At 33.7% G+C, this 10,222-nt stretch overlaps 1 protein-coding gene across 1 annotated transcript; it reads right to left on the bottom strand.

Moving 5' to 3' along the window:
• Window positions 1-290: 290 nt before the first annotated feature.
• On the bottom strand, window positions 291-4,832 carry LOC146934138 (putative LRR receptor-like serine/threonine-protein kinase At1g63430). Its single transcript, XM_085706003.1, has 13 exons — window positions 4,302-4,832; window positions 3,805-3,943; window positions 3,586-3,657; window positions 3,363-3,506; window positions 3,131-3,280; window positions 2,825-2,938; window positions 2,680-2,744; window positions 2,247-2,501; window positions 1,945-2,150; window positions 1,714-1,849; window positions 1,468-1,625; window positions 1,139-1,345; window positions 291-625 (listed from the first exon to the last, which is right to left on the bottom strand). The coding sequence occupies exons 1-13, from the start codon at window positions 4,384-4,386 to the stop codon at window positions 380-382; spliced, it is 1,977 nt and encodes a 658-aa protein (XP_085562129.1). The 5' UTR covers window positions 4,387-4,832; the 3' UTR covers window positions 291-379.
• Between the last annotated feature and the right edge of the window lie 5,390 nt (window positions 4,833-10,222).

Genomic DNA, 10,222 nt, shown 5'->3' with positions numbered 1-10,222 from the left:
ATATATATATATATATATATATATATATATATATATATATATATATATATATATATATATATAACTAAGGGTTATGTTACAAGACACCTTCATAAAAAGTAGTGTGGTGTCTTTTATCAAGTCACACCTCAAGGTGTGATTTTCACTTTTTTAGTTATAACTTTGATAAAAGACACCTTCATAAAAAGTAGTTGGTGTCTTTTAACAAATGCTCATAGAGTAACTTGATAAAAGACACCTTCACAAAAGGTGTCTTCTATCATAACCCTATAACTAAATAGGAAGAAAAATAAATCAAAAGTAAGTGCTCATAAAAGCATATTCAGTTATAGGTCTGCTTCAGTGTATGTTGTGTTAGTTTTGAGTATTGAGCACTCAATTATGATGAAAGTGCTAGTTCAGCCCAAGCTAAAGATGATGACTTGAGCTCCACACTTATCGATGTGTCGATTCTGCTTTCCAGCATGCTGCACAACTCTTGCATTGATGGACATCCATTGGAGTCAGGACTAATACAAAGTGTTATCACCTCACATATTACTTTGAGCTCATCATATCCGAAATGTTTCAACTCAGGATCCACCAAATATGACATTACTTCTGGCAATTCAAGATAATCCTTGGCCTGCACCACATATATGAGTATAACATTAGAGATTTGATCCTTTAAGTGTTACATTTAGCAGATGTATTAATAATAAGAGTTTTGCGAACGAGTGCCCTTAGGACACTCTTTAAGGATTCTAATCAAAAAAGTTATTCCAATTTATTTATTTAAAAAGTTAAAACATTTCAATTTTCAATGCATTGAATACACATATTTTCATAAAAACTTACTATTTTTAACTTTTAAAGAATGTCCTTAGGGCATCGTGGAAAGTTATAATTGGTGAACAACTCAACCACACCTAAGGTTTTTCCACAATAATTATAATAAGGGTCTTGTTAACCGGTGCCCCGAGGAACTGGTTAAAGAATCTAAAAAGGGAAAATTTGAATTAAAAGTAACACTTTTTTGACTTTTGAGAAATTGATTACACAACTTCCAATACAAAAGCTACTATATTTACTTCCTTAACCAGTGCCCCGGGGGCACTGGTTAACATTTTCCTTATAATAAACTTGAAGAAATTCTTACCCAATCCACCAAGTAACCTTTGTCCTTGCAGTATGGAGATCTCCCACTGATAATCTCAAGTAGAAGTACTGCAAAAGCATAAATGTTTCCTTCGGTATCAAGATGGCGGGCTTGAAGGGAGTTTGGAACAGCACCTTGGCTGCTAACAGAACCAGAATTTTTTTCTGATCTTTCAAGAATCGTCTTCCAACTTTCAAAATCAACCAACTGCAATTAAATTACAATGACAACAACAAGTCAACAACCACAACATACAGAACATAAACATTGATAGATATCAAAATGACTATTATATATGTTGGAAAATTTAAACAAGGTTGCATGCGCACCTTGGGGGAAAAATCTTCTGTAAGGTATATAGCATTTGAATTCAACTCTGATATAGTAAAAGGAGGGTCAATTTCATTGTGCAAATACTTAAGTCCCCGCGCAATGCCTATAATAATTTTCATGCGCCGCGTCCAAGATAGCCGGAACCCTTCTTCATCTGTAGTCATAACTTCACGCTTTAAGGAATTGTAAAACAAATACAAATATGTATAAAATACTATTAGTAGCTAAGAATCTCAACTTACAACAATGTAGGTGCTCATAAAGAGTGCCATTTGATGCATAATCAAAAACCAGCATCCTTGTAAATGGACTGCTCTCTCTGCAATAGCCTAGTAGCTTTCCTGTATTCTCATGATTTATCCTTGCCAAGTCTGCCACCTGAATGGTACCAATAGCAGAAGAATTTAATGGTTTGATTTAATTATTTTCATTGCGTATCTTGCACACTGCAAACATTGGAATGATCTATTTACCTCTCTCTGAAAATAAAGTTCAAGGTGTCCAGTCCAATTCTCTTCCTTGATGCAGAGGGAAATTGCAGCAATCTCAGGTCCACCTTTCATTGTACCTTTGTAGACCACACTATCCGGTGAAGATCCGATTATGTTACTGAAATCTTCACAAGCCACCTCAAGCTCTTGTCTGCTATACCTTGTCACATCTTTCAACATCTCAGAATCTGCAATTTGATATAGTATTAAATATGTTCAAACTACCCATGGATATATTATTAGTAAATAAATACACAGGAATCAAAGAAAGTAAAAAATCAAACCTATATATACAGAGATTTGCTCTTTCTCACTTGAGGATTTCTTCCAAGGAATAATGATGGATGATTTGTTGTTAAACCTTTGGATAGCAGTGAAAATACCAATCAGAAAGAGAGAACCAACCATGGTTCCGGTTGCTATTTCTAGAGCCAAAAGCCAAGCAGGTTTTGAACCTCCTTCATGCTTTGATTCATGTTCAGCTTTAGACAGGTGTTTTGGTTTCACTACTGGATGACCTTGAGCAGGTGAAGCTCCAGCTGTGAAATAATAATTCATTGTTAGATGTAAAAAAAAAACAAGCTAGTAACAGTTAATGGTAAAAAGTATATTACAGTAAATCTGTAATATTATGATTTAGATTTATGACATGTCCACAAAGATACATCCTAATTGATTTTTAGATTTGAAATGCAAAATATATAATATCTTACGTACCACATTGAACTTTAGTCCGCTGTTTTACAACTTTGACACGGAGGCAATTCCCTTGAAAGCTAGTTCTGTATGACAGAGTTCATATTTTCCAAGTAAGAAGGTTGATTAGAATGCCACATGCCAAAAAGTTTAAAAGAATAAGTACCTTGGAAGATACTCCAAGCATTTTGGTATGCTACCAACCAAAAAGTTATATGAAAAATCTGCAACTTTAAGCGACGAACGACATAAACCAGTCGAATTTGCATTTGAGGCATACCTGAATAAATAATGAAATCAATAGAAATAAGATTAACAAGATCCAGATTTTGATGGCATAACTTGTAATTTTATACTACTTAGTTGCGAGTTTGACTATACATGAATGAGGATAATGAATTCATAAGCAAACTATACTAAATAAAATTTAAATAACTTTCCCTAAAAAAATAAATAAATAAATTTTACTCACAATTCATGCATATTTGAAGGAAAATTTGAAGTGCTAGCAGCAGGAACAGGCCCTTCAAGCTTATTCCTATCAAGCCGAAGTTCTTGAAGATATTTCAAATTTGCAAGCTCTGAAGGCAACCTACCAGTCAAACCATTGGACTGCAGATTTCTACAAGAATTCAAATAGTCTTCAATAGTCAATAATTTTCTCTAATTAGGAAAAACATAATGGCAGATTGATTTCTAATTACATTTTTACAATTTGTGTCAAATTTCCAATCTCCCGAGGAATTGGTCCAGATAACTGATTCTTTCCCAAATCTAACACCTTCAGAGATTTTAACGCGCTCAATTCTTTCGGTATTGTTCCAATGAGATTGTTGCCATGCAATATTCTACAACAATAAGAACAACAAATTAGTCACAACCATGATACTCACTTATTAAATAAAGTTTTCTGGATGAGAATCATACAGTTCTTGCAAGTAGGTTATTTTCCCGATTTCTGGAGCAAGAAACCCTCTTAGTAATGCCCCTGATATGTTTCTGCAACGAAGAATCCCAATCCAGTCACAAGGAATTACTTATACATAAGCATTTATTATGCCATGAACGCTTAAATAAACTGTTTATCCAAAGAAAGTCTAATTACATCCCAAAGAAAATCTGCTAAATGGACCAATTGTAGCTTACAGCTTGATGACATGATCTCGAGTGCCGGTGCATGAAACTCCATTCCAGTCACAAGGATCTGAATCCAAAGTATTCCAATTTGACAAAACCATATGTGGATCTTCATAAACAGCTTCTTTGAAGGTTGTAAGCGCCCCGACTGTGCAGAAAAACAAAATCAACAGTTAAAAAAAAAAAAAAAAAGACAATGCAAAGCAATTAATATAAATGCTGAATACCATAATTCCCAATTTCCATTCTGGAAAAAACAAGATAAAAGTGTAATAAGAATGAAAAGTAATTAATTAACCTCAAAAACTTCCAAGTTCACACAAGAAACATAAAAGAAATTTTGGTACATGATCATATTAACTCTACACACATTAAGTTATAATTTAGAAGAACTCATTAATATCAGATTAACCAAGTTTGATGCTTTCTTTAGCTTTTCCTACCAACCAAACAGAGCTTAACAAAGTGAAAATTCAAGATCTGAGAGAGAAAGCCACAACTAGTACCTTCATTTGATGCCACCATAGCAGAAGCCACAAAAGAAAGCATAGAAACCAAACCCAGAAACAACAATGAAGTACACAACTTCATTTTTTCTACACTCTATTAATTGCTCCTTCTTCCTTGTTAATTCAGCTACTTCAATCTAAGCAACAAAGTCCAAGGAATTTTTTGCAACAAAAACAGAAAATCGTAGAATTTGGTGTGATTTTTCAACCTTAAAAACAGATAGATACAAATTAGGCCAAGCACAAAGGTTCTAAAAAAGAACACACTACTAATAATGTAGTAGTTAAACAGGAACATAAACAAGAGTTTTTAAATCCTAGATTTGAAAATGAAAAGTGTTAGTGAGAGAAAGAAGAGAGAGAAACAAATTGTGAGGAAGAGGGACAGAGACATTGACAGTGTACTAGAAAAAAGTTTGAAGACAACCTAGAAGAGGAAGAAACTTGGATTCAAAGAGAGTTTATCCAAGATTGGATTTTGATGGCACTTGCCTGAAAAAGAGACACCTTTTTATTTCTTCTACTTGTGATGTTAAATAAAAAATGGCGGTTTATTTATATTTTTGGTGCAAATATTCATTCTTTTTCTCTTGCCCAACTAAATTAAAATTTGATTGTATAAAATTGAATTTAGTTAAAAGTAATTTTGATCTTTGTATTTGAATACATTCATGTAAAAATAAGTTGAACTGTTGTTTTTGGATTTCCAAACTATTAAATTTGAATTTCCAAATTCTATCATCTACCGAAGTTGTTACTAGGTTGAGTCACGACCAGGTCGCTCTCTTTAAGACGTTTCGTGGCACTACCCAAAGTTGTGCAAGGTAGACTATCAACCACGCCGCCTCCAGGATAAAACAAGCCCAGCTACAACTGTTCGATTAACTACTGCACTGTAGAAAAATCGTTCGAGAATTACACCCTCAAAATATGGCTCAATCGTTTGATCGAAGCCACTCGATACGGTACGTAACCGCTCTATTCGAAACCGTTCAAATTAATATGGTATTATTACCATTCTATTATGGTGCTGAGACCACTCAAATATGGTGTTACCACCATTCTAACTTCTCCAAAACATGAATATGGCACTACGACCACTCATATATACTGTTAAGATCATTCTTTAATATGATCTTAATAGTACTCTATATCCCGAAGAATCATATATTATCGAAGGGACTATGAACTTAAGACCAAGGGACTATGGTCTTAAGAACACTCTTAATACCGAAGGGACAGAAAGGAGTAGAAGCAGAAGAAACTTGTTAAAAACAAGTCGGAGGGAGAAGAGAGGAAAAAACACAGGAAGCATCGACTGTGAATTTTCGGTGTAAAGAATCAAATGGGGCGAGCTCTCCTTTTATAGGGAGAGTTTGTAACAAAAAACGAGTGACTTGGGGATTAAGTCTGCTTAATCCTTAAGCAAACGCGTTTTGTTTCTTAATTGGATATATCCGAAAGTTTCTGGATATGCTTTTGGATCGGGTCAGATCGTAACAAATTTATTTGTTACGCGTAGCGCTTACGGATAATGATTAAATTAATTAATTAATTAATTTAACATTTTCAAGTGACAAAAAAAATATATATCAATTTTTTTTTAAGCGTTCACCCGTTCACAAAATTGGGTACCCCAAGGGCACACCCTTGGAGGTCACTTTTCCCATATATAAACACTTACTAGTTGGGGTGACCCTTCAATGTGGGACATTTTTAAGTCACACCCACACACTAGTTTTTTTCATAGTGTTTTTCTTTCCAATTTTCTTCACTAGAATTAACTAGTGTTCCAACAATCCCCCACTTGACTTCAAAATGGTTTCGAGAAATAACGTAAAACGTTTCCATAAGATTTGCTAATATACAAAGGTGTCGCCAACAACTTGAACCTTTGCATAGTGGAAGGTATTCTGATTTAACAAGAGTTGCTTACAGCATTGAACTCTATCTCAGACATAGAATCCACACACAAACCTTTTCATAGGTGTATTCTAAAAGCCCGTGCGTTTTAAGGCCCTGCACGTGTATCCCGGTTTTAACGAATGCTCTAGGAATTCTGCCTCGAAATTCCATAGGACCGGCCTAAGTTCCACATTCGTATAGGTGAGTCTATCAAGGGTACTCCTGTAGCTGTGTACCCCACTCAACATAGAGTATAGATCTCATTAAGAGTTACTATTACCTCATCCTTCTTTCGCTGCAGGATCATGCTTTCTAAATTCTTTCTCTCATAGCATGTTCTACCACTTCATGACTTGTTTTTACCCATTGAACCTATTTCTTGGGATCTCCAGTCATGTAGGTCGGGTTACCATCATTTGTGGGCTATAGGCATTAGTCCCATCCTACTGGATGTTTCTTGGACTTTCTCTCTATTAAGTCCTTTCGTCAAAGGATCAGCTAAGTTTTCATTCGTACGTACAAAATCAACTCTAACCGCTCCATTTAGAGATACACTCTCTAATCGTGCTATGTTTTCGCCTTATCTGTCGTCTCTTACCATTGTAATAACGATTCTTAATCTTTGCAATAGCCGCGGTACTATCGCAATGAATTAACATAGCCGGTAACGGTTTCTCCCATGAAGGGATTTCAGCTAGCAAGAATCTTAGCTAACTTGCTTCTTCACTAGTTTTCTCTAGTGTTCTCATCTCAGATTCATTCCATAGTGGACTGAGTCAATATCATTTGTTTTAACAAACAACTCCTCTAGTGATGCTCAATGTGCAAACACTAGTCACTAAATATTCATCTGAAAGATGTTCAATTCTATATCTTGTACCATTTAAGTACAATATGTTACTCCTAGTGAAGTAATCTTAGAGTCATAGTCTTCTTAAGACACCTCATGACTCTTTCTATAGCATGGCAATGCTTCCCATCCGTCTACTAGTAAACTTGCACAAGAGTTTCACGACATCGACAATGTCGGATCTAATACATTCAGTGGCATACCTAAGTGCTGCCAATGATGCTCGTATATTCTGTTTTTCTAATTCCATCTCAAGTGTTCTTACACTTGGATCATAATATGTGATTGCAAGTTTACGGTGAAATAATTACATTTCTTTAAGATCTTCTCAACTTTGTGAGATTTATCAAAAAAGTTATCTTTTCTGATCTAGTAATCTTGAAACCAAGAATTACTTCAATTTTTTTTTTTTTTGTTTAGGTCTTTCTTATCAATGTTGTTGATAAACAATGATTTCACATAATTCATAACATGAATCTTTAAATCAAATATGAGCAAGTCGTCTTCATAGAGACATATGATCGTGCAAATATTATTTGTCACTTTCATTCACTTTATACTCATTCGATAACATTAGAATGTCAAATTTTTCATGCCATTCCTTAGGAGTTTATTTTAGACCATTCAAATAATTATCTAACTTACAGACCTTGTTTTCTTGTCCATGAATTGCAAAATTTTTCAGGTTGTTCCATATAGACTTGTTCTTCTAGTTCACCATAAAAAGGCAACTTTCACATCCATTTGGAGTACTATCGAGTTATAATTGGCGGCTAAAGGGACTAGTACTCTTATGGATATGATTTTCGTGACTGGTGAATGAATGTCGAAGAAGTCTATATTTTTCTCTTTGTCTAAAACCTTTGACTACAAGGAAAGCCTTGTATTCATCAACCGTACCATCAGGTTTTAGTTCCTTTTTTTCAAAAATCCAAATACAACCGATTGGTTTTGCAACTATGAGACAAGTCAACTAAGTTTCATGTTTTGTTAGACTCTAGAAAATCCATTTCATCGTTTATTGTTTCTTGCCATAATTCAGCATCCATTAAGGATATAGCTTTTTAAGGCTTAATGGATCTTCTTCCATTGTATAAACCAAGTTCATACTCTTTAGCAATTTTAGCTTTCTTACCTCCTTGAGGTTCTATAACATCTCGTACGATGTTTTCATAACTGTTTCATAACTATTTCTGATAACATGAATGTGATCAGATTTAGTGCCCCCACTAGTTCTTAATTTTTAAAAAGGGAAATTTAATTTGCCCCCACTAATGTCGTGCTCCCATTAGAGCCCCCACTAGTGCCCCCACTATTCTTTAGTTAAAGGGGTATATATTTACATAGAATTCGACATCTTTTAAATTCTATGATCACTTTAACATTTAGGTCATAAAACCTATATGTTTCGTTATTTATCGCATACCCGATGAATACATATTCATAGGCTCTACTAGTGAGTTCAACTCTCTTGGGGTCCAGGATCTTAATATAGTCCAGACAATCCCAAGTTCGAAAAATAAGACAAGTTGGATTGTCTTTTCTTCAAAAATTTCTTAATTAGAATTTTTGTTCTTAGACTTGGGTACTCTATAAATTTCAATTTTCGTTATAAAAAATTGAACATTCAAGCATATCAATTTTATTTTTCCAAAGTTTACAGTCATCAATAAATATGATAAAAATATCATTTTATCATTTCTAATTTATGTGTCATTAAATTAACACATATCATTATGTTTAGAGATTCATATCCTCTAAATTCTAATTTATATGAATTTTTGATTCATATATCTTGACTGCAATAAATAAAATTGTTTAATTATATAACTTTGGAATTAAGTCCAAGTTAATCAAGTTTAAAATTAAACACTTGTTCGTGATCAATTTTGATATGTCAAATATTAAAATCACACAACTAATAACATAGAAGGAGAATTTAATTTTTTTAACATACCATCAAAGTGCAATCTTTTTCCACAAGAGTGCATGGTACACAAGTCTCTCTTTAAGTCTGAGTCAACTTAGTCTTATTCAATAGAAATCTGAAATTTAGATTCTTTCTTAAACATAAATAGAATTTCACAATTCCATTTATTTTCCTTATTGCATATTTACAAGTTTGGATTATGTAAAGCGATCGATGCATATGTTTATCAATTCTTGTTAAAGATTTGAAAACCAGTACGTGAAATCAATGTTTAAACAAAACACTTTTAGAATTCACCATAACAAAATAACGGCCTTGCATTATTTTATTTTCCGCTCCAAACAATTTTTTTATGTTTTGTAACAAACTAAACTTGTTTGGTTCTGTAACAAATAATTTGTTTTGTAACAAATTATTGTTTTCATCAAATAAATTTCTAGTAACTAATAATTTGTTTTGTAACAAATTATTGTTTTCATCAAATAAATTTTTAGTGTTGTTGATTGAAACAACAATCACTTCATCGTTTCATTCTAAAGATGTAAATCTATAGCTTGATTTATCCTTAATGTATTTAGGGATAACTTAACCTTAATATGTAACTTCTTCGGTAGACATAGCAGATCGAAACGTCTTAAAATTGTTGTTTTTTTGGATTTCCAAACTATTAAATTTGAATTTCCAAATTCTATCATCTACCGAAGTTGTTACTAGGTTGAGTCACGACCAGGTCGCTCTCTTTAAGACGTTTCGTGGCACTACCCAAAGTTGTGCAAGGTAGACTATCAACCACGCCGCCTCCAGGATAAAACAAGCCCAGCTACAACTGTTCGATTAACTACTGCACTGTAGAAAAATCGTTCGAGAATTACACCCTCAAAATATGGCTCAATCGTTTGATCGAAGCCACTCGATACGGTACGTAACCGCTCTATTCGAAACCGTTCAAATTAATATGGTATTATTACCATTCTATTATGGTGCTGAGACCACTCAAATATGGTGTTACCACCATTCTAACTTCTCCAAAACATGAATATGGCACTACGACCACTCATATATACTGTTAAGATCATTCTTTAATATGATCTTAATAGTACTCTATATCCCGAAGAATCATATATTATCGAAGGGACTATGAACTTAAGACCAAGGGACTATGGTCTTAAGAACACTCTTAATACCGAAGGGACAGAAAGGAGTAGAAGCAGAAGAAACTTGTTAAAAACAAGT

This window comes from Medicago sativa, chromosome 4 (assembly GCF_051527215.1).
Source record: "Medicago sativa cultivar Bolivia chromosome 4, Bolivia_mono, whole genome shotgun sequence".
Lineage (NCBI taxonomy): Eukaryota > Viridiplantae > Streptophyta > Magnoliopsida > Fabales > Fabaceae > Medicago > Medicago sativa.
This window is presented reverse-complemented; position numbering and strand designations above follow the sequence as displayed.

What these genes read in the sequence shown, in the direction of transcription:
- LOC146934138 (XM_085706003.1), bottom strand. Translation starts at nt 4,386, where the DNA reads ATGAAGTTGTGTACTTCATTGTTGTTTCTGGGTTTGGTTTCTATGCTT. An exon ending in TGCTTGGAGTATCTTCCAAG is followed by an intron (nt 2,745 to 2,824) that starts GTACTTATTCTT and finishes TCTGTCATACAG; the next exon opens with AACTAGCTTTCAAGGGAATT. An exon ending in GCGGACTAAAGTTCAATGTG is followed by an intron (nt 2,502 to 2,679) that starts GTACGTAAGATA and finishes ATTATTTCACAG; the next exon opens with CTGGAGCTTCACCTGCTCAA.